This window comes from Aquarana catesbeiana, linkage group LG13, assembly GCF_042186555.1.
Source record: "Aquarana catesbeiana isolate 2022-GZ linkage group LG13, ASM4218655v1, whole genome shotgun sequence".
NCBI lineage: Eukaryota > Metazoa > Chordata > Amphibia > Anura > Ranidae > Aquarana > Aquarana catesbeiana.
In genome coordinates, this window is record NC_133336.1 from 101,799,240 (window position 1) to 101,824,897 (window position 25,658).

Below are 25,658 nucleotides of genomic sequence, written 5' to 3' on the forward strand. Positions count from 1 at the left end.
CTTTAATGTGTTCTGATCCGATCTAAAAATTATTTTAGGAGTTCTTCAATACCTGGAATCTTTTAAAGGGTTCCTACAAGTTAAAATGTTGAGAAAGACTGTTTGAAGAGCTGGTATTTCTATTAAAGTTGAACGCCACCCCAAGAAGATCTTTCTTTTCACAGATTTGATGTGTTAACGGTACTCTCTTGGGTTTTTCATAGGAGTTAAAAGAGAATTTACCTTATTCAGTGAGAAACCAAGTGCTGTCTGTTGAAAAGCAATGTGCTGTCTGTTAACAGTCATGATAGGGCTAGCAATAGACCTCCTTGTTGGTCTAACCAAACTTACCCCCGATCAAATCAGATTATGTTGTCCAGCATATTATTAAGAAAATCTACCCATCTCACAAATGGAGAAAAACACGGTCAAAGCTAGTAATTATTATGTAGCTTTCATATTTACACATTGCAAACATACCAACATTATAATATATGTTTAACGTTACTGTTTATTCCTATTCCTACTAGTTATAAATTACTCATGGAAAATTTAAGTAATGTCTGTCTGGACTTGCCTTACCAAGCAACAGCATCGATAGCAGGAAGTGTCTTATCTGGAAGATGGGTAACATGGAGACACTGTATCTCACTGTATCCATGTCCTGTCACAATGCATCTTGCCACAGCCTCTTAAATTAGATAATGTTATTGCATGGTATTCCTTTCAATCTCGGAAAACACCTCATTGCCCTTTCACATGAACAGTAACAGATCCAAACTGTCTACAAGATTAACTTCACATCCACATCCTCATCTTATGTACTATTTTTGCTGTTCTTGTGAATGACAAGCAACTTTCAGATTTCACTCCAAAAAGTCTTGATGGAATTTTTTTCACAAAGGGACTTTAATCTATTAATTTATATTTTTACTACTGCAACCTTTTAGTAGGTATATTATATTATCTTCCCAAGTGCCTAATTGTGTTTCCAAATGTGTGCATATGAAACAGAAGTAAATAAATAAACAAAAAAAAATTTTGTACCACTGTTCTTAAGTGATTGTTATTCTTTTTAAATAAAAAAAAATCCTTGGCAAACTTGTCATACTTACCTGCTCTGTGCAGCGGTTTTGCACAGAACAGCCCCAATCCTCCTCTTCTTGGGTCCCCCGTCGGCGCTATGGGTTCCCCCCTTGCCGAGTGCCCCATATTAAGCCGCTTCCTGTGGGGGCACTCATGTGTGCTCACTCCTAAGCTGGCTCTCTGCATTCATAAGACACAATGAGCACGGCTCAGTCCCACCTCCCGCTCCTGCCTCACTGGCTGTGATAGACCGCTCCTGCTGCCTCATCTTAGCCAATCAGGAGGGAGAGACCCGGGAGAGCCTCGGGTCTCCTCCACATCGCGGGATAGAGATAGGGCTTAGGTGAGTATAGGGGGGGGGGTGCACATTGAAGGTTTATTACCTTCCTGCATAGAATGCAGGAAGGTAGTAATTGAAAACCTTCTGCCTTTACAACCACTTTAAGCCTAATAGATTTTTTAAGTTCAGCCCAGTAGGGCTAGACAAAAAAAAAAAAAACTGACAGCAGTATTAACCATGCGATGTTAGTACAGCAATCTCTTCTGCTGTGCTATTGTGTTCCGGTTTCTATTGAACCGGCTAATGCCGCCCCACATTCGGCCTGTGTGTACGGAGCTTTACACAGCACAATAATTCCACAACTAAAATAGTATGCACTTCTCCAAAGACTGCACACCGCACATTGCTATGATTTTAGAGACAGTTTCACACTTCCTTGCTGCAATTTTGCTAAAGTACAGATAACCCGCCGTTCCTATGGTTTTGGTACAGTTTCAGAAAGTGCACCAAAACACCTGAATGCTGCATCTTTAGTGTGCTTCCTAAAACTGCACCAAAACAGCAGGACCTCATAGAAATCTATGGGAAACCGCAGCTAATGCGCACAAAAAACGTGCTGTAACTGCACAGATTTGTTTGTTCTACATTTCTTATTTATATAACAATTCTGCTCTTACCTTTTCATACTGGTGGCAAGTATTTTCATGGACCTGCTTTAATAAAAGGTCCAGGGGTGCTGACAAAGTCAGTTGATACCAAAACAAAATTGAAGATCACAGAAATAGCACAGAAAAATAAAGAATGTATTCATTAAAATTTCTAGAAGACCTCTACACATACACAATTCTAGCCTACAAAAGGTCAACTCCCAATGTACACATGTCAGATGTAATGTTACTCCAATAAAACAAAGAAGAGTGAAAGTATTTTAAAGCCACCACATTATTCAGAAATATCTGTACATTTTGCGGTAATCAATTATTTCTTGTTACCAAAACAGATTTTTATTAATTGTAATTTCTGGCCTTCTTTGCAATACCATACTTAAAGAGAAACTACACTGTATCTGGGGACCACAAACCAAAAATGCTATTGAATTCATTTTTAATATTCAAAGCAAACTCCCCCATCCATCCATGTCTCCATGCTTTATTTTGCTGAAAAATCACCTTGAAAATCACCCCCTAGCATTTCTGGCTGTGGCCATCTTGAGTAAGGGCAGATGATTCATGTAGCATTTACTTCCTGGAATCCATTTGCTCTTAGCTCAGGCACGCATGCAGAAGGGTTTGCTTAGCAAAAACCCCTCCTCTTCTCCTGAAGACCCCTGGGACATATGGCATAATTTGTCTAGGCCTGAAAACCAAGAAGTAACTAAATACATTTTTAAAAAAGGTTTAAAACAAGTAATTATGATACACTTTCCTATCTATTTACTAATGCTAATCCTCAATCAGAAAATGTAAATATTCCATATTGTACTAATGACATGGTGAATGGCTTTATAGGTACATTATGTCATCATGACATAATGCCCTGTTTTGGGTGGTAATAAATCTTTATTTGGGGGATACCTATGCCCAAAGTGAAATGCATAAAGGGGACTATTAGGGGTTCCAAATGATCTGCAGCATATTCATAATTTATAGTAGTAACATTTTATTACTGTTTGTTGATCAATATGTAAATGACATAATGGACAGGGAACTAAAAATGCACGTCATTCAACACTTCACACACTCTGCAAAGGTAGGCAGCCTTCAGATTTTTCATGCTCACTTCATTCTTTATGTCACATTATTAGTATGGGTAGAACATAAGGGCGCGCGATACATACAAACAGATGGAAGGCATGACAAATCTATGGCAATATTCCCCAAGGCAAAATTATTCTATTACCTTAACTGTTAGTTGCATAATGTACTGCAGTTATTATTCTAGTGGATAGTAGAAGCTTAAAATTTCCATCTAAAAAAAAAAAAATAGACACTTTGGGATTGATTTACTAAATGCAAAAGGCTGTTCACTTTGCAAGGCAATCTTCCTGAGAGCTAAGCTCATGTTCTAAAATTTCACTTGACACAGAATGCCCAATCATGTGCAGGGAAAATAAAAAAACTGAATTTTTGCTTGCCCGTGATTAGTTAATGGAAGATGGCAAAGCTTCAGCTTATTCACTAAGCATGGGTAAAATTCCCATGCAAAGTAAACAGTTTATTTATTTAGTAAATCAGCCCCTGTGTGTTATAGAATACTATAAATGGGGGGGTTGCTGGAGGGCCTCTTTTGGCATTGTGTATTGAAAATCTAAAACTGAGCAGTGCAATATATTTGCAAATGTCTGTTTTGTCCTGCCAACTGAAGAACACAACTGGATATGGCCTGTATGAAGAATTTCACATAGTAGAGTTGATGTCTTAAGCTGATTCCCACACATATATTATATTAATAATCTTGCTTTAACTGTTTACAGAAATTTAAACTTAAAAAAATTATACTGGTTACATTTCAAAACTAGACTTGAGGTATCCGATTTGTTAACAAACTCCTCAATATTTTTTTTTTTTACAAGAAAAAACGCCTCAATATTTACAGTTGATTGCTGATTCCAATCTACAGACTCTATATCACCAATGCTAAAAAGGGGTTTAATACAAAAATCAAGTACACTCATAACAAGACCAAATGACCTTTAACTCAAAGGCAAGACATCTTTTTTCTGATCTTTTTCGCACAGTCATGTCTTGAAAAACTGCATACCATACCAATGTACCAAGAGAGAAAGGAACCTAGAGAAATAATCCTTCATACCAGTTATGCCGCATACATACGAGCGGACTTTTCGACCGGACTGGTCCGACAGACTTTCCGGCAGACTTTCGACGGACTTTTGACGGACTTCCGACTGACTTTTTAACGAACGGACTTGCCTACACACGATCACACCAAAGTCCAACGGATTCGTACGTGATGACGTACACCGGACTAAAATAAGGAAGTTGATAGCCAGTAGCCAATAGCTGCCCTAGCGTCGGTTTTTGGTAAACAGCACAACAGCAGAAGGGATGGGGAAACAAAGCACATTAATACGTATGGTTCATATAGTTGTATATGTACCCTTACTAAAGTGTTAAAGTAAAAAATTATGTTTGTAAACTTGTGTCCTAAATATAATAGAAAAATTAATGAAAATATAACAAAAGGTATATTTGAATATATAAATTGAAAAGTTATTCCCTTATTGATACATTCTTCTCAAATTCTAACGTAAAAGATTTGAGGAGTCATCTATTTGAGTGTAAAGCATTCTTTGGCTAATTATACAGTTTCTTTCTGAAAAAATATTTGCATGCTGTGACCATAGGTCTTCTAAGACCAAAAATATATAGCGCAGTACCAGTAGTAATGGCTGGCTAGAAGGTTATAGGCATGGCAAGTATATAATATATAACCAAACCATTTTATTATTTATTGCAGGAGAAAACTAGCATTGAGAACACTACAGTAGGCCAGAAACTGTTTAATTTCTGTGGTTGTATTCATGTCTATTCCTTTGCATTTTTGCTAATTGTGTATTTTTTAATAAAACAGCTGCACATTTTCTTTTATTGTTTTATAAAGGTAATAACAGAAAGTAGCAATACTTTTTTTGGGGGTCTTTTTTTATAGAGTGCACGACCTGTTTGTTTTATAGATACTTACTAATGTGTCTTACAAAACAGTGCAGCTAAGTGAGAGATTTTATATTTTATTTGTTTCGGACTCTTAAAGAACTATTTAAAATATAAATTTGTATTAAATGGGTATTTGATATTGAGCGAAAATCTGGTGCACTCTAAGATATAAGGATAACTATATTGGTTTCAAAAACTCAAGAAAATGGAAGGTAGCCTGATGTATACGTATATCATAAGATTGGCCTTACATGGGAAACACTCATGAACACCAGCAGTGATGCGCTGAACCCACACAACATACCCACTGTGGCCTAAAACATACCTTTTATTAGACAACTATGTAAAATACATAAAATGGGGAGTATAACAAAGTCACAGGGAACTGCCAGGTGTGGGACCTTGCTTATAAAGCAATGTAGAACTACTACAGAGGCATTGTATAGTAATTCTAAAGGATATGTTCAATTACCTCCATCTTAAGGGAGCTAAACAAGACTTATGCGCAACCAGCAGACATGTTTTTTGGTGTTGCTGAGATTTCCTACTATCTTGATGGAGATGTGTATAGAGTAGGGTCATTGTCCTGACCACATCCCACTACCTACAGGCACAGACTAATGCTAGGGGTCAATGTGGCTATTGAGAAGGTTGACTGCCATCCTAAAGCCAATCATGCCACAGTTCTCATACCAGCCTGGTAGAAATATTCTCCTAATAATCCACTATCTCCGCCAGTACTTAAAGATCTCCCTTAATTCTCATGCAACATAGTCCACATTGCCCCAATAAAAAAGTGCTCATTAATGGGAAAAAAATTAAACAAATGAAAAAAGCAAAAAAATTTCTTAACCCAACATATTTCGCCACAAGGCAAAGCTTCATCAGGAGTGCAGCGTGTGTGTGAGCCATTATGTGTATTAAATGAATATATAATATTGAAAGAAAAGCCTGAGCAGCCTAACAAATACGGATAACTATACTGTTTTTTTCTAGTATCAGGTTTTTAGAAAAGCCAAGAGACACTCCATGTCCAGAACATTAGCTAAATCAGGGATATGCAATTAGCGGACCTCCAGCTGTTGCAGAACTACAAGTCCCATGAGGCATAGCAAGACTGACAGCCACAAGCATGACACCCAGAGGCAGAGGCATGATGGGACTTGTAGTTCTGCAACAGCTGGAGGTCCGTTAATTGCATATCCCTGAGCTAAATGATTAGGAGGTTTAGATCTGGAGACTTAAGAAACTGAGCAGTGTCCATTACCGGTAAAATAATAACCTAATTTTAATTCTTTGAAGTATCAAAAATTACAGTTTTGGTTTATTAGGACTATACATTGGAATAGGCAGAGGCGGCTCTCTATTTAGGCAAAGTAGGCGGTGGCCCAAGGCCTCACAGGGGCCTCGCACCTGCCTACTTTACTGAACGTGTGTGTGAAAGGGAATGTCCCTGGTCAGTGTCCCCAAGCTGGTGGGGTAAGCGGGTAAAGCCATGCAGGTTCCAGCCGGGCCGGCTGTAACATCCCCCTCACACAGAGAACAGATCTCTACTGCCTCCTAGCCTTCTCCGAAAGCCGGCACCAGAGCTGGAAGGAGGGGTGGGTGGAGGGGGTGTCGGATTGCGAGCTGCACTATGCTCCTTGTGTGCGGGAGAAATGACCTGAGCTGAAGTTGTGTCTGTGCACACTTGCGTGCCTCCTCTCTGTAGCTGCAGCCATACCAGTGTGTATCCATACAGGAGAAGGAAGATCCTCCTAGGTTTGCCTGGCTGAATTGGGGCTTGCACAGTCTGAGCAGCAATAGAGGTGGGCTGAGCAGGTTGAGAAAGTTCATCACACTGCACACTCTGCAGCACCTATCACTGTACAGCCCAGCAGTCACCAGAGCTCTCCCCAGACCAACTCACAAGCTCTTTGTTCAATCCATGGAAGCTGCTATTGAGGTGAAGTGCTAACATGTATTTGCAGAACAAGTAGGAATAGTGTCAGAAATACCAAATTTGTGAAACGTCCTGTCTGTGTCAGCCTACAATCAGTGCTTGCAGATTACTGTTAAATTATCAGTATCCTGCAACTCTGATGAGATCACAGACCAGGACAACTACACTACTTCCCAGGCTTAGAAAACTTTACTAGACATTTACTAAAGGCTATGGGGGTTATTTACGAAAGGCAAATCCACTTTGCCTTACAAGTGCAAAGTGCACTTGAAATTGCACTGAAAGTGCACTTGGAAGTGCATTCGCTGTAAATCTGAGGGGTAGATCTGAAGTGAGGGGAAGCTCTGCTGATTTTATCATCCAATCATGTGCAAGCTAAAATGCTGTTTTTTATTTTCCTTGCATGTCCCCCTCGAATCTACAGTGACTGTACTTCCAAGTGCACTTTCAGTGCACTTTGCACTTGTAGTTTGCACTTGTAGTGGAAAGTGGATTTGCCTTTCGTAAATAATCCCCTATGTGTTTTGCTTGCAAAAGAGGGGAGGGTCTGCTAGAATTGAGTTCCAAGCCTGTGATCAGTGACATATGCAGTCATAAATGTAAAAAAAAACTCTCTGCATTGACTCATTATCAATCATTTTGGGATATCGGTATGTAGCTGATAATACATAACAAGGAATCAGAATTTTAGGCTGACAATAGAACACAAGATTTAGCACCAGAGCTGCCTTTTCCTTCTAACCACCACTCCTCCTTCACAACCACACAGAGCCCCTTAAGCTGGGCACACACAGACCAAAAATCAGCCAGTTCACTAGGGACCAGACAAATTTCAGTCTGTGTGTGGCCTTCCCCCTTTCTGTTCAACAGAAATCTATCAGTAGATCAACTTCTGTCGAACGGCCATGCTAGAAAACTTTCTTTCAATCAGCGGCCAAAGCTAAATGGTTGCAGAATGATCAGTGTATTCTGATATCGGGGGGAGTCCCACTGTCAGAATACAATGGCACAGTAGGGAGGATTCCTCCATCTGCCTCGTTTGTGTGGACGGGGTGAATCCATTAATTTATCTTTTCTTCCGCACACCAGCTGAACAATAAAAAAAAACAATAACCATGCCTACCCCACTTTAGACTCACACCACAGATGCAGGGGCATCTATTTCTTCTAGTGACACAACACACAGGCCTTTTTCCTCACACTGATACATTTTTTCTACATCGCTGTTTGCCCAAAGCTTTACTGCAGGGTAAAATGCGTACTGCTATTAAACTGTGCATGTCACTACAAACTGCACCCCAGCCTCTACTCCACCTGGGGAGTGGGAGGGGGGAGCAGTCTGACACGTTCGCCCTCGCACTGGATGACCTTGTCCCAGCACCACATTGCATGGTGGGGCTTGAAGTTCTCCACACCTCACACTAGACTTGGCTCACTGGTGCCTGCACTCTGCACAGACTACATCTACCAGAATGGCACTCACAACGAACATGCCAGCTTCTCCTGCTTCACTGCTTGTAGTAGGAACCAAGGAGTGTATAGAGGGATCATCTGTCTGCTCTGCACCCTGTCTGTGGCGGGATCATCTGTGGTTATGGCGCTAGTGTTTGGTGCCTGTCTGCACAGTCTAAGACCATCTCCTGTATCATATCCGAACAGTCTCTGACCATCTTCTGCAGCATGTTTGCAGTCTCTGACCATCTTCTGTATCATGTCTGCACAGTCTCTGACCATCTCCTGTATCATGTCCGCACAGTCTCTGATGTCTCCTGTATCAAGTCTGCACAGTCTCTGACCATCTCCTGTATCATGTCTGCACAGTCTCTGATGTCTCCTGTATCATGTCCGCACAGTCTCTGACCGTCTCCTGCATCATGTCTGCACAGTCTCTGACCATCTCCTGTATCATGTCCGCATATTCTCTGACCATCTCCTGTATCATATCTGCAGTCTCTGACCATCTCCTGTATGATTTCTGCACAGTCTCTGACCATCTCTTGTATCAAGTCCGCACAATCTCTGACCATCTCTTGTATCATGTCCGCACAGTCTCTGACCATCTCTTGTATCATGTCCGCACAGTCTCTGACCATCTCTTGTATCATGTCCGCACAGTCTCTGACCATCTCTTGTATCATGTCCGCTCAGTCTCTGACCATCTCCTGTATCATGTCAGCACAGTCTCTTACCCTCTCCTATATCATGTCTGCAAGGTCTCTGACCATTTCTTGTATCATGTCCGCACAGTCTGTGACCATCTCCTGTATCATATCCGCAGAGTCTCTGACCATCTTTTATATAACGTCTGCACAGTCTCTGACTATCTCTTGTATCATGTCTGCAGTCTCTGGGGGGGGGGAGTGCTGCCAGGATGGGGGTCACGTAAGGAGTCAGATGTATGTAGACTGTGGCGAGGATAATATAGGATGAAGCTAGAGCCACCAAGCTGGAGCCTAGAGAGGATCGTCTGACTGAGCCTTGCAAGGTGCACCTGAGAGGAGATCAGTGACAGCGCTGCAAGGCCACTCTGAGGGAGATCACTGATGTAAGGGGGGAGTGAATACAGTAAGGTAAGGGGGCACTGATATAAAAGTTCCCCCTGATATCAGTACCCCCCCTTACCTTACCCTTTACACCAGTCTGCAGTATTACCTCTTACATCATGATCTGCAGTATTCCCATATACATCAAATTTCCCCTTGCACTGTAATGGGGAATCCTGCAGATTCTGATGCAAGGGGGAACTCTGTGTTGGGTTATATTAACCTGACCTTCATGTATCAGGAGAAATATGTTTTTTTACTTTTGTTATAACTTATAACATTGCTAGTAGCAGCTGCACAAATTGGATCTATATTTGTGTGGGTGTAAAAAAAAAAAAATATATATATATATATATATATATATACCCTATGTTTAATGATATTTGATTAAAGAATAATTGGTTAGAGAAAATTTTAGAAACTGTGAATTCACAGTTCATAGTGTTTAAGGTTCTTAATATAGGCGATTTATACAGTTAATTTTTTATCGCTTGAATTATTTTTCCCGTTATGGGCGTGAATGGGGCCTCATGTCTAAGTTTTGCCTGAGGCCTCACAAAGCCTAGAGCCACCTCTGGCAATATGTAACTCACCCTAAATACCACACTTACATTTTGTAAAATCTAGTAATAATTATAAATTCCATGTCAACATTTACAGGTTTTAAAATTATCTATATGTAACTATATAGTATCAATATTGAAGCTAAAGTAATGTAATTGGCATCACTGGGCAGAGTTAAAAGCATGACTGCTGGCTTCACTAATGAATGCAAATGCTTAAATAGGTAATAACATTATTTATGATATTTTTGGTGTTTCTTAAAGAGGTATTTATATCATTCGGAACAAAAACCATATCTACACCTTTAAGACCTAGTTTGTCTGTTGTCAGCTCAGTCCACAGAATCCTTATTTAAAGTACCGTATATCTAAAGCCAAATCTTTTTTTGTTGTAGATAGAATACAGATTGTTTTATGGTGCCTGTGTCCTGTTGTGGAGGAATCACTTGTACTTCCTTTCCTATAAACACAACAGGAAGTAAGGAAATTTCTCCAAAATAAGGGATACCCTGTTCAAATAAGGTGACAACTTAAGACTATGAATTATTTTGAAGCAATATTAAACCCAAAAGCAAACATTATTTTCCAACTCACCAATTCTTAGATGTGATGGCTGTATTAGTTTTCTTTTTAGGGCTTTCTGTCTTCTTTTTTCATTTGGTGATCCAGCCAGCAAGTGTGTTGTTTTTCAAAAGCACAAGCTCTCCAGCAGAAGGTATCAGTTTACATGAATGAGGCTTAACACTTAACACTGGCAGGGGTGATTAGAATGAGAAGAAGGGAGAAAGAGCAGCACTGCTCTAAGCGTAATAAATACATTAAAAAAACTTTAATATGCTTTAAAAAAAACATACTCACATTCTAGCAGTGTTGAACAGGCATTTGGGTCAAAAGTTTTTTTCTCTCTCAGCTGTGCTGGATGCTCCCTCTGTGTCTCTGGCTGGGCAGCAGTGATGATGAAAACAGTCCCTGGCCGCTGCAGTGGCGTCTGTAGCTCCGAGGCTGATGGTTCACACACAGGCACGTCAGCAGGGCACGTCAACAGGAGTTCATCAGATGCTGGAGGAGATGGTGGGTGTGGCTTAAGCGCTCGTGTACGGGGCATGCGTGCTCCTTAATCAGGGCATGAAGGAGCATGCATGCTCCGAATGCAAGCGCTCAAGCCACGCCCACATCTCCTCCAGCGTCTGACGAACTCCTGCTGAGGTGCCTGTGTGTGAACCATCAGCCTCGGAGCTACGGACACCACTGCAGCAGCCGGGGACTGTTTTCATCATCACTGCTGCCCAGCCAGAGACACAGAGGGAGCATCCAGCACAGCTGAGAGAGAAAAAAACTTTTGACCCAAATGCCTGTTCAACACTGCTAGAATGTGAGTATGTTTTTTTAAAGCATATTAAAGCTTTTTGAACTTATTTATTATGCTTAGAGCGGCGCTGCTTTTTCTCCCTTCTTCTCTTGTTATCATAGAGTTACTTCTGCTCTTCTGAGCCGGTTGCCGCTCCTACCTTCAACCAGAACCTTTAACCTCCCTGGCGGTATGATTATTTCGGATTTTAGGTGCTGAAAGCGGTACCATTATTTTGCATGGAAATTTGGCGTTTTATATTGTAGGTCTGTAAATCTTAACAATAACACACTTAAATCTGTCCAAACCAGAGTCTAGTAGATATCCCGGGTATGATAAAGTTTGAAACACAAAAACATAAATTATAATATAATAAATAAAAATAAATAATTAAAAAAATTTAAAAAAAATAGTAATAAAATAAATTTCCCCACAATTCACTATCGCTCAATTCTGCAAGTGTTCTAATTTATTATCGCTGTTTTCTAGCTGGTCTAAAGCCACTTTTGACGTAAAGGGACACTTTTTGGTTGCTATGGACAATCTCCAGTTTCCAGGCAGAAAGAACAGTGTATATCATGTAAAACTGCATGCAGGGCATGGGCCAGAGCACTGGGGACAAAAGGGATGTGAAATCATTTCATACAGTACTGTAATCTGTAAGATTAAAGTACTGTATGTGTTATGATTTTGACAGTTTTTTGAATTTGCCGCCAGGCTCCGCCCCCGTGCGTCGCGCCGCTCGCAGGGAACGGAGCCTGGCACGGAGAGGCTTCGGAGGAGGACGGAGCCCTCGGACACTGCGGGGGACATCGCAGGATCCCGGGGACAAGGTAAGTAACGCCGCCCCAGGATCCTGCAATGCGATCCCGAGTGTGGCTCGGGGTTACCGCTAATGGTACTGAATTTTAACCCCGAGCCACACTCGGGAAAACCGCCAGGGAGGCTACCATAGGTCCGGATTCAGAGAGGAAAACGGACTAACTCCCCTCAAACTAAAACTGGACTTCTACCACCCCTATTTTATTTATCACTACTACTTATTTATTACACCAGTCGCTCCTGCCAGCGCTCCATTCTACCCTCCTTATTGTGATTAGAATGATCAGCTTTTATTTATTCATGCAAAACCTTTATTCCAAAAGGAAAAAAAGAAAAATGGTTTGCTGTAACTGATTATAAAGCGTAAGCCACAGTTTGACTTCAATTTGTTAGTGTATCTAAATCTGCTAATACATTTACCCCTACCTCCCTGACTGACAGTACTGCTGTGAGCAGTGAATCCTGTTTTCATTCCTCCAGAGTTGTGTCTCACTAATACAGGTGGTGTGTTACTGGCCAGATCACCAGGTGAAAACAGAGGGGGGAAAAGCCAAGAAAAGAAAACTGATCCAGCCACCACATCAGTGAGTAAAATGGTTTAAACAGCTGATATATTAGAGCCTCTTTACTATCAGGTGCTTAAGTCATTATATGGCTACTAAGCAAATAACAGATCTTTTATTTTCATACTGTATATACAGTATTTAAGCCTGTATGAAAGGGGTACACAGCCTGGCCCCCAACATGCAGAATTAAAAGAGAAGTAAAGGAACTTTTTTTTTCTTTGAGATTTATACTTACCTAGGTGGATGCAGCATCGAACCGATGCTGCATCTGTCCCCCGGCGCCTCTACACTGCTGAGAACCGAGCAAGAGAAAACCGCTGATCACTCGGTTTTCAGAGCTCTGTGAGCAGAGAGCTGCTGACTGTCAGTCACAGCTCTCTGTTCTTCCCCCTCCTCGCTCACTGGAGCGCTGGGCCTCTCAGAGCGGCCATCCCAGGCTCTGAGAGGCTGAGCCGGGTGTCAGTACAGGCACCCGACTTTATTGTTGCGATGATGCGATGCCTGGACTGAAAACGGTGATGTCAGCAGAGAGCGGACTACAGACTGCTCTGTGTTGAAAACAGTTCACAGCAGTGCAAAACAAACTACACTCCTGTGATCCATAGAAGTACAGCCAAACAAGCTTTGGCTGGACTTCTCCTTTTATTGTTTTCTTTTGTTACACAGAGTGGGGACAGAAAGTATTCAGACCCCCATAAATGTTTCACTCTTTGTTATTTTGCAGCCATTTGCTAAAATCATTTAAGTTCATTTTTTTTCCTCATTAATGTACACACAGCACTCCATATTGACAGAAAAACACAGAATTGTTGACATTTTTGCAGATTTATTAAAAAAGAAAAACTGAAATATCACATGGTCCTAAGTATTCAGACCCTTTGCTCAGTATTTAGTAGAAGCACCCTTTTGATCTAATACAGTCATGAGTCTTTTTGGGAAAGATGCAACAAGTTTTTCACACCTGGATTTGGGGATCCTCTGCCATTCCTCCTTGCAGATCCTCTCCAGTTCTGTCAGGTTGGATGGTAAACGTTGGTGGACAGCCATTTTTAGGTCTCTCCAGAGATGCTCAATTGGGTTTAAGTCAGGGCCCTGGGTGGGCCATTCAAGAACAATCACAGAGTTGTTGTGAAGCCACTCCTTCGTTATTTTAGCTGTGTGCTTAGGGTCATTGTCTTGTTGGAAGGTAAACCTTCGGCCCAGTCTGAGGTTCTGAGCACTCTGGAGAAGGTTTTCGTCCAGGATATCCCTGTACTTGGCCGCATTCATCTTTCCCTCAATTGCAACCAGTAGTCCTGTCCCTGCAGCTGAAAAACACCCCCACAGCATGATGCTGCCACCACCATGCTTCACTGTTGGGACTGTATTGGACAGGTGATGAGCAATGCCTGGTTTTCTCCACACATACTGCTTAGAATTAAGGCCAAAAAGTTCTATCTTGGTCTCATCAGACCAAAGAATCTTATTTCTCACCATCTTGGAGTCCTTCAGGTGTTTTTTAGCAAACTCCATGTGCGCTTTCATGTGTCTTGCACTGAGGAGAGGCTTCCGCCGGGCCACTCTGCCATAAAGCCCCGACTGGTGGAGGGCTGCAGTGATGGTTGACTTTCTACAACTTTCTCCCATCTCCCAACTGCATCTCTGGAGCTCAGCCACAGTGATCTTTGGGTTCTTCTTTACCTCTCTCACCAAGGATCTTCTCCCCCGATAGCTCAGTTTGGCCAGACGGCCAGCTCTAGGAAGGGTTCTGGTCATCCCAAACGTCTTCCATTTAAGGATTATGGAGACCACTGTGCTCTTAGGAACCTTAAGTGCAGGAGAAATTTTTTGTAACCTTGGCCAGATCTGTGCCCTGCCACAATTCTGTCTCTGAGCTCCTCAGGCAGTTCCTTTGACCTCATGATTCTCATTTGCTCCGACATGCACTGTGAGCCATAAGGTCTTATATAGACAGGTGTGTGGCTTTCCTAATCAAGTCCAATCAGTATAATCAAACACAGCTGGACTCAAATGAAGGTGTAGAACCATCTCAAGAATGATCAGAAGAAATGGACAGCACCTGAGTTAAATATATGATCCTCACAGCAAAGGGTCTAAATACTTAGGACCATGTGATATTTCAGTTTTTCTTTTTTAATAAATCTGCAAAAATGTCAACAAGTCTGTGTTTTTCTGTCAATATAGGGTGCTATGTGTACATTAAATGAGGAAAAAAAATGAACTTAAATGATTTTAGCAAATGGCTGCAATATAACAAAAGAGTGGAAAATGTAAGGGGGTCTGAATACTTTCTGTCCCCACTGTACATAAGATTGAATAAAGTCTTTCTGAATCTACATCCTTTGGTGTTGCCCTATTATGTATCTACATTTCTGTACTCCTTCTGAGATACCCAAGTAGGCTTAGCAGCAGCCTACCTGAGGGCACTGTACTCCTTGAACAATATACTTTGCAAGTCCTATTTAAGAGATCAATACAAGATCCAGCACCTCCAAATTAAGCCTGAGTGCTCAGTGCTAATCTCTAAGAAACATTACTGTGTCCTGTAGTGATGCAAGGTCAGCGGGAGAAATCACACAGTGCAGCAGACTGACACTCCAGGAAGTGTCTTCAGACCTGTGTGGCATCTTCCCAGGAAAGAAGTATGCATAGGTGTTCTGGCAGTTCTGTATTTGGATACTTGTGATGAGCATGTACTTTTTATTGGTTTGTGAGTATAGTTACCCATTTTCACTTTTCTAATAAACGGCGTCTGAAGGTAATGCACCAGGCTTGTGCACCCTATTTTTGTTCTTCTATACATAAACTAGCAAATTACATGTAAAACAAAATATTTTATGTACAACCTCAAAATGTAGTCCATTCCATGAGTTGAGGTATAGTAGATTAGTAACATGCTTGTAGTAGATGTAGGTGTTTGAAAAACTTCAGCCTACTTCCTATTGACTGAGCAGGAATTAGCTGACATCCTCTTGCACCAAAATGCCTATTGGGAGTTTTCAAGCAGCTTGCCTAACATTCACTTAACAGTGGAATTTTGATTAAAAGGTGATCTCCTGAGGGTCTGACTGTTCAGAAACAATCAGAATCCACAGTTTTCCCATTTTACAGTGAACCTGCCATGAGAGAAATATGAGAGCCGCCAATGCAGACTTTATTATTATTATTATTATTGGCCTAGCAGCAAAAAAACTAATCGGAAAAGGCAGTAATAACTTTTTTTTACTTTGATTGTGAGTTGTTTTCTATTCAAGTATTGTTGTCCTCGTTAAAGTAAACAAGCTCATTTTTCAGAAAAATTTGATAGAATAGTAATGTAAACATTTATTGTCTTAAGAAGGTCTTTCACATTTGTTACATTTTTTTTTTTTTTGTTACACTTGTCTGTCTGTTGGATCTGATGTCCAGGGGGTATATAAAAATATACTTGAGCATGTTGTCCCCAATGCAAGGAGTATTTTTTCAGAGCTTATTACTTTAAATAAAAAAATTTGTAAAAAAAGACAAAAGAAAAAACTAGATGCAAAAGCCGTATTACAACCTATATACACATATCAAAAGATGTTACTGCAGTATGTAACTACCCATACATACCAGCCTGTCCTATCCTTGTCAAGCCTGCCCTCCCCCTTTTGCTCAAGCATGATAGGCTTCTCTGGTATCCTATTGAAATGGCTCATTATGGCTCATATAGTAAAAAGAAAATACTAGCCAAAAGACTAAAACATGAGAAAGAATTTACAAGCATTAAGTATGAATATCCTGCTGTATCATATTTAAATCCCTAAGCTTGCAGATCATGTAAGAAAGGATCTGTGGCTTTGAGATGTACACCGCCGAGTGTGATAGATAACACGCAGTATCTGTGGTAACAACAGCCATGTGTGTACATGTTAAACAGGAAATGCTATGAAATATCGAGGAATTCCACCGGCATTATACACGCTTCATCATGGGAAAAATGAAGCCACACAGCTAAAATCGAAAATAGATTTAAGAACTCTCCATTCTGGAAGTGAAAGACCTAATTGTGAACACTTCCAAAGAGCGAATTGCTGCTTCATGTAGGGGTTAAGGACATTATCTATAACAATGCAGTGCTGTGACATGATGTGTGTGCTTTGTGAGGAAGGGAAAGCTCTCTGCAGAGGCGCACATACATCTTTGTGCAGAAGCAGTCCCTTCTGCTGGAGCTACACAGAAATAGGCATTTAAGCTATGCCATGGCTCATTAAAAAAAATAAAAAAATATGGCAGCCGTGACCAATTATCTTGACTGATAATTACAAATGTAGCTGCTCACACCAAATGTGTAATTCACATTCTAAAGCAATTCCTTTCTAAAGCAATGCAAGGGAAAAAAAAAAAAAAAAAAAAGATTCCTTAGAGTCTTGAGGAAAGGTCATGTGCCTTGTGCGGTGTGGATATTAGATATTATTAGACAGGGTTCCCTCATCTGCAGCCAAACTATCTGACACTGGTAGGAGCACAGCACCTGCTACATGAAACTGCATGCTGTGCTTTCCTACAGATACCAACCAGGAAAAAAATCATTCAGCACTTAGAAAGAAAAGATAAAACAAAAGGCCCATGCTCATCATTTGTCTGCAGTGATTGACTCTTTACAACATAAAGTTTACAGGTAACCACATAAGCTTATCACTCAGCTACCCAGAACAGAACAAGGTAAAGCTTGAGTGATAATGACATACAGCATGTAGTTATGTGTCTCTGGGGACTGAAAAGGTATGAGAACCAATTCAGATTTACTCTATATATTAGGCAAGTTTAATAGATGGACAAAAAAAAAAAAAGCATTGCCAACATTATTCCTCCTTTCTGCATATTGCATTGCTGCACGACATGCAGAAAAGAGAATACAGTAGACAATGGTACTTGCAGTCATCAATGGAAAGAAAACATGAAGCATATACATCCTAAAGATGCTGGTACAAAACAACGTGACTTGAAATGAAAGCAGTACTTACAGTGCGGAGAAATTGTATCTCATCCTCCACTTCGCCCCCTTCAGCCATGGCTCTTGAGGAGTCAGCTCTGCTAAGACTCTGCTTGCCTCCACTGGCAGCTCAGCGTGCTGGGCGACTCATCTCCTAGCAATATTAGCATACAGCTAATCCACAGCCATATAGGGAGCCGAGCTACCGTGTACTAACTCTACTGCACTGCAGACTGTCAACCCCCTCACTGCCAGCAGCACAATCACACCACACTCCCAGACATCAGACCCACATACCATATGATTATAGTGTTATAGTGGTATTATAGTGTTAAACATATACAAGGATCCATAATGCAGTATATATACTATAATATATATATATATATATATATATATATATATAATTTATCTATCTATAGATAGATATATATTATAACCTATATACATATCAATGTATATATCTCTATCTATATATATCTCTATCTATATATATATATATATATATATATATATATATATATATATATATATATATATATATATATATATTATATATATATACACACAGAATGTAGTATCTTGTAGAATGTTCCATATAGGGAGATGTTTGTGCATGAGAAAACCCATACGTTTATTAATTTTTGTATTAAAGGGCATTTTTATAAATATTTTTTTACTGCATCACAAGCTATTGACTGCTGTCAACAAAACGATGGATGTGTCTGAATGTTACACAGATAGATCCTAAAAATTAAAGGTATTCATTAGAATGCAGTAAGCCCACTTATTTATAAGCACGCTTTGGAAGAGGCTTCAGTAATGTGAACAAAATGTTTGCAAGTTGCAAGCATGCACTAGCGTCTGGCACATCCTGGCTGTGAAATCATTACGTTCCCCTCTGCAGATCTGTGATGCACTGCGATATGCTGTAATATTATTATGACTGCCTTTCAATTGGGTAAGCTCTTGGAACACAATCAATACTCTGGGTGCGAGTCATATCTGAATGCAATATTCTGGCCAGGTTAGCTCCTTCCTAATGAGATTCATGTCAGCCTTCTACCTACTACAGAGCACATTCTCAGAAAGAGACTGCTGAGCATAGGACAAAAATCAATCATTTGAGTACCAATAGACAAAAATCCCTGCAGCTGCAGATTTCTGTAACTGTACACTGCCTGGGCTTTCTGCGTAAATTATTTACATTCATAGCAAAGCAACTTAAGCTGCTATCAAAGCATACAGTGTAACCTGTGACAAAACAAAAGAACTAAATACATCACATGTATCATTTAGAACTACTATTTGCTGCAGGTTTTAGTTGTGTATTTAACTAATACTTAGTTTCTGTATTAATTAACAAATGATGACTAATTGTAACGCAAATGTAAATGCAAAATGGATCACTAAGCACTGCATGTAAGCAATCAAATCAGTAATGGTGGAATTAATATGCTTGTTATTCTTTGATTTTGGAACATTTGATTTTGTACATAAAATATTAGCTTATTTGCATCAATTAAAATTAGACCTCCTTCAATACAAATAAATAGACAAAACTTGTGCAGGTAGGTCATCAGTAAGTGAATAAAAACGATTTTAACAAATAGCAAAGCTAAGTAGGTAAAAAAAACACATACCTTGCATGGATGAATATGAAGAACCATACATTGAATTTAAAACAAAATACAGAATTAAGACAGTATACATGGGTTTATGAACACAAAAGTGTGTAATAGGGTTTATATCCCTGGATGTGTCTGTAACATGGAACATAATTTGGCATTGCTGGAAGATTGGTCAAAGCAGTGGAGACTGCAGTTCATTGTTTCTAAAAGTAAAATAATGCACCTATGGAAAAAATAATCCCCTGAGAGATTACAACATTGGGAGTACTCTGTTGGCCAGCACTACAGAAAAAAATTTGGGGGTACTTATTTCAGATGATTGCAAAATGAGCAAACAGTGTGACCAGACAGTGGGAAAAGCAAGTCGAATTCTAAGTTGCATCACTAGAGGGATCACCAGCAGGAGGAAGGAGGTTCTGATTCCCCTATATAGATCTTTAGTGATACCTCATTTAGAATACTGTATCCAGTTCTGGAGACCTCACTTACAGAAAGATATTGCTAAAATATAACCAGAGACGGGTAACAAAAATGGTGAAAGGTTTGGGGGATAAAACATATCAAGAGCGACTTCAGAAACTTAATATGTACAGTCTAGATGGAAGAAGGGAAAGGGGAGACATGATTGAAACCTTTAAATACATCAAGGGGGTGAATAAGGATCAGGGGAGCAGTTTTTTCAATATGAAACCAAAATCAAGAACAGAGGGGACATGACCTCAAAATATCTGGAGGAAAGTTCACTCAGACGATAGTCAAACAGCTAAATACATTTGAAATACATATTAAACCTAACTCGGTTTACCTGGTGGAGGATTTGGAATCTGTTTAGCAATTCTTATAATACAGGTACCTGTACTATTTCTTGGTTTAGCTTTGCAGCTTTTCATTGGAAAATAAAATAAGATTTATGCGCTTACTGTAAAATCTTTTCTTGACATCCATTGTAGGACACAGGAATTTAGAAATTCTGAAATGTTCATGGTATACTGTCACCTACAGGAGGTTTGAACATTGGCAAACAGGAAAAAAACATTGAAGACCAGCTCCCATAAAACCTGCCTACAACCATACTGCCTCAGATTTGAGAGCAAACAGGATATAAAGCCAATAATCACAGAGCAGCAGAACCTGTGTCCCTGAATACACTTCAAGAAAAAGAGGAATTTTGACTTGCCTATGAATTCCATATCTTAAAGTACAGTACAAGACATAGGCCAAGTATCTATAGACCCTGGAATATAGGCTTGTACCTTGTGATTGGACACTGGCAAACTTTTCAAAAACACAGCCCCTGCCCCCCCCCCCCCCCCCTATAATCACAACCCACTCTGTGAGTCCTCAGTTTTATAGCAAGCAATGCAGAGAAACCAAGATATGGAAAGGAAGGTGACCTGTGTCCTGTACTGTACTTCAATATATGGCATTTAAAAATAAGTCAAGATTCCTCTTATTGCACATTAAAGGGCACAGACAAAGCATTCACAGACCCTGGGACATCCCCAAGCAATGAATGAGAAGTGTGGAAAACAACCAAGCAAACAGAACTGTGCCAACAGGCCAAGGTCAACAGACCCAACGTCTGAGTACCTCTGCAAGAAACGTGAAGCCGAAAGCTGCATCCGTAGAGGATTGCACGTCCACCTGATAGATAAACAGGGGACCAGCTGGTGGCCTTACAAAGTTGGCTAAAGAAAACTGGTGAATGCCCAAGAAACTCCCACTGCTCCAGAGGATTGGGCACATTAAAGCACAGGGGCAGATATATTGCCTAACATTGTAAGCTCTACCAATCAGATTTCCTATCCATCGAGCAATGGTGGAATTTTGAAGCAATGTGTCCCTTGCAAGGTCCAAAATACAGGACAAATTGGGAATTTTTTTTCCTGATTAAATCTGTTGCTTTGAGGTATACTCTTATTCGGAACTGGGCAAATTGCAGCCCCAGGGCCACATCCAGTCCTTTGGCTGTCCCTATTCTGCCCTTGATGTCTCCACTGACAGCATGCCTCTCTGAGCCTGTCAACTTCCTCACCAAGGAAGCTGATAGGCTCAGAGAGGCACGCCGATAGATGTTCATGTGCACCATGACCTGCAAGAACTGGAAGGAGGGAGCCTGAGGAGCTGATCAGGAATGGAGGCTCGGTTCTAGTGAGAGAGTATTGCCTACAGATGTCCCAATGGTCTTTTGCCACTCTGCTACCTGGCCTTCCTGTTTAAGCGCCTGCACACTGCAAACCCCAGGAGCTGCGCACCTTTTTTTCACTTGGGGTCAGAATCCCCACTGTACCGATCTCAGGCTCGGTCCTTTAGGTCACAGTGCTTTTCAGAATGCGAAAGGATATGTGATACTGCACCACGGGGTATATGATACAGGAGATTATGGTGGAATAGGTAAAGAGAATATTAGATAGTCTAAAAGGAAGAAGGAATTGCTGCCTCTACATATTACCGCCACCTAGGTGGAGCAAGAGGTATGTGTGGAAAGGTGTAGATATGGCGCTATTCCTCTATTAGTAGAGAGTCATAGAATCCTGCACTTAAACCAGAATCTCATAGGGAAAAATCCTTTGTGAAATTAAAAAGTGTTTAAACAAAAAATTTTAAATGTGTTGCACCCCCTTCCTGTTGTAGGGTTGCAATAAACAAAAGTGCATTAGAAATACTGTGATGACCGCCTAATGAAGTTAGGCCCTGTTTATAAAATAAAAAGTGTCAAAATGAAACTACTTAGTGCTAAAGTGTGTTACACCCTCTGTGTGTGTTCAGGGTGTTAGAAAAATTAAAAGAAGGATTGAAAAGATTAGATTGAAAATGTTATATATTAGGTGGCGAATGTTTATAAAGGTGCGGTTCCTTTGTGGTCCTCAATCCTTGTATGTGCCAAACGGCAAATGTGTTTGACACTCTGTTGTAATATTTCACCAAACAAACAGGGCAATGGTAAACAGAAACCAAAATAAAAAGTAATCTAAATACCAAATAATGAAATAGTATCCCACTGTGAAAAACAGAGTATAAATGCAGTTCAAACTAAAAAATTAGTCCATTGATCCAGTGATGAAAAAATGAAATAAAGTGATTAGTGCTCCAAAACAGTGTCCAGTGCCTGAAGAAAATGATGCTGTATATCCTTTCAAGTGACTGTGGTGCCAGTGATGTTATCCGTGCTGATAATAGATTTGCACTCACCAGATACTCTTACCCCCCCCAGGGGTACTGCGCGTTCACAGTATAAGCTACTGTGTGGCTCTCTGGGGCCAGCTGGGTAATCTGTGTATCATACCGGCAATCCACCAAGAGTTCACATAGAAAAGAGAGGGGTGCCCATAGCGTAATATTGTTTATAAATAGTTTATTGGTAAGTAAGATAAGAAATTATACTCACATTTTTGTAAACATAGACAAGCATAGGTGAAAAAATGGAGCAGGCGTTGAGTAAACAAAGAATTGCGGTCCTGACCGGAAGTGACGCAAGGCATACTGTAACTAAGTATCGCGGTCCTGACCGGAAGTGCTGACCGCACGGGCGGAGTTACAGTACGTCTTGCGTCACTTCTGGTCAGGGCCGCGATTCTTTGTTTACTCGGCACCTGCTTGTAGATCCGAGGGGGACATGCAAGGAAAATAAAAAAACAGCATTTTAGCTTGCACATGATTGGTTGATAAAATCAGCAGAGCTTCCCCTCATTTCAGATCTACCGCTCAGATTTACAGCGACTGCACTTCCAAGTGCACTTTCAGTGCAATTTCAAATGCACTTTGCACTTGTAGTGCAAAGTGGATTTGCCTTTCGGAAATAACCCTCAATATTTTGTACTTTTTGCTATAATAAATAGCCCCATTTTTTTTTTAAAAAAGCTAATTTTTTCTCAGTTTAGGCCGATATGTATTCTTCTACATATTTTTGGTAAATAAAAAAAAAAAAATCGCAATAAGTGTATACTTTTGCGCAAAAGTTATAGAGTCTACAAAATAGGGGATAGATTTATAGCATTTTTATTATTTTTTTTACTAGTAAGGCGGCGATCTGCGATTTTTATCGGGACTGCAACATTATGGCAGACACATCGGACACTTTTGAGACATTTTTGGGACCATTGGCATTTATACAGCGATCGGTGCTATAAAAATGCACTGATTACTGTAAAAATGTCACTGGCAGGGGAGGGGTTAACACTAGAGGGCGATTAAGCGGTTAACTGTGTTCCCTGTGTATGTTTCTAACTGTAGGGGGAGGGGACTGACCTAGAGGAAATGACAGATTGTGGTTCCAAGCTAATAGGAACTCACGATCTGTCACGCCTCACAGAACAGAACAGGGATGTGTGTGTTTACACACACACACGTCCCTGCACTGCCTCTCGTGCCCGCGATCTCTTGTGGCCGGCGGTCGTCGCTGTGACGAACGCGGGTGTCAGATCCCTGCCCTCCTCGCTAACTCGCGACAAAGGACCGGCCAACCTCACACCACGCTGTCACTTACGTAACAATGCCACTCTCAGCTGCGCCCAGCACAAAGATTTTCCAGCTTGCAGGACCACAATCTAGGTGCGAGCAGCCTGAGAGTGATTGTCACTGGGCTAATTACACAATTAACCCTTTAACTGCCACCACCCCCGTTTAAAAGACCGAGCCGGGGGAGACTCGTAATTTTGCAATACCAATTATAATTTGAGAATAAGCGTCTGCCACACACACTGCCACTACAGACAGGTCTGCTCAGAGTCTTACTCTATAACAGTAGCGCCCTTCAAGAGGCAGGTTCATTTATAGCTTGCATTAGGAGCTTTAGAGACAAGGTTAACACTTTTCAACATAAGGGTTTATTATGAAAAGGTCAAAGTTGATGCAAATAAAATATTTACAGAAAAAAGATGTTTCAAAAAGATAAAGACAATATACAGCCACAAAGCAATAAGGTAGAATTGGGAAGAAAGAATACTTGCAATTAATGTCCAAGGGTTGATCAGAGTTCGATCGATGAGCTAGGTAATTGGTTCTCGACTTGGCAGATGTTTCTTCTTGGATGGTAAAAGGAGAACTGCCCATTGTCTTGGCATCTCCTCTTTTCTGTCAAATCAAAGGGGGTGTTGACAGCGACCAGTAACCAATCATCTGATCAGCTGGTTTTAGGGGTTGGTTGCTGGGAGGTGTCTACACTCATGACCACATCCCAGGTGACTTTGTAATACATACTCATATATCTGCATCTGTAGTGTTTACAGACTCCAAATATCCATATTCTTATTCCACTTGAGATTTCCTTCAAAACAAGTCTAAACATGCTATGTCTATAACGTATAGCCTGCTTTGGAGGAATAAGTGGTCCCAGGGGTTTCCCATATGACCTGACATAGGGGTGTCTGGACTTGAAACGTTCCATATTATCTGAGGAAGCTAAATATGTCCAGATTATGTCTGTGCTATTACTAAGTCAGAAGTTATGAAACATGCTGAAATTTCATACTTATTCTAGTGAGGTGTATTCAGAAGACTTTACGACCTAGACCTGTTATGTCTCTGAATGGGGAGGGTGACAGTTTTACGACAGGCCTGAACACTGCCCTTACAAAAAATGTTTTTCTACTGACCTAACCTTTCTGTTTTCTCTGTTGAGATAACCTTTTCTGTTGAACTTAAAAAGCTTTGAATTCCTAAGGTGGGGAAGACGGAGTTCAGAGTTCTCTGTGAGGTTACATGAGGAGCCAAACTGTCATGGCTACTTCCACACAAGATGGCAGCTAGCTACAGCTTGTCATGTCCTGTACTTGATATCGTTACACCTCCCCCCTTAGGTGGTTGCATGGGAGGGAACTACAATTTCCCTCCTGACGCAACCGACTCCTACGGGCTCGGCTTGTCGTGACAGCCCATCAGCATTGCCATGGGCGCTGCCTTTCTTATGCTGGATGGTGAAATCGTATTGCTGAAGAATTAGGCTCCACCGAAGTAGTTTGCCATTCTCCCCAGCAACACGATTTAGCCAGCTCAAGGGATTGTGATCCGTGATCACAGTGAAGTGCCGTCCATAAAGGTACGTTTGTAACTTCTGGAGAGCCCACACGATCGCAAGACACTCCTTTTCGATCGTGGCATATGCTACTTCCCTGGGAAGCAGCTTCCTGCTCAGGTAGAGGATGGGATGCTCCTCTCCGGCCTCGTCCACCTGGCTCAGGACTGCACCCAATCCAAAGGCAGAGGCATCCGTCTGCACAAGGAAACGGCGGGTGAAGTCTGGAGCCTGCAGCACAGGTGCACTGGCCA

General features: G+C 40.8%; 1 protein-coding gene across 7 annotated transcripts in view; it reads right to left on the reverse strand.

Annotated features, from left to right (window-relative positions):
* The window catches only part of RYR3 (ryanodine receptor 3), a 1,082,755-nt gene extending 1,064,760 nt beyond the window's left edge, over positions 1-17,995 (reverse strand). For 4 of the 7 annotated variants that reach the window (XM_073608695.1, XM_073608692.1, XM_073608693.1 and 1 more), the window contains exon 1: positions 17,792-17,994. In XM_073608695.1, coding sequence (XP_073464796.1) covers positions 17,792-17,839 — 48 coding nt within the window. In that variant the 5' untranslated portion in view covers positions 17,840-17,994. Of the gene's footprint in view, positions 1-17,791 lie in introns of all 7 variants that reach the window. The other 3 variants (XM_073608696.1, XM_073608694.1, XM_073608691.1) reach the window with 1 other exon arrangement.
* Between the last annotated feature and the right edge of the window lie 7,663 nt (positions 17,996-25,658).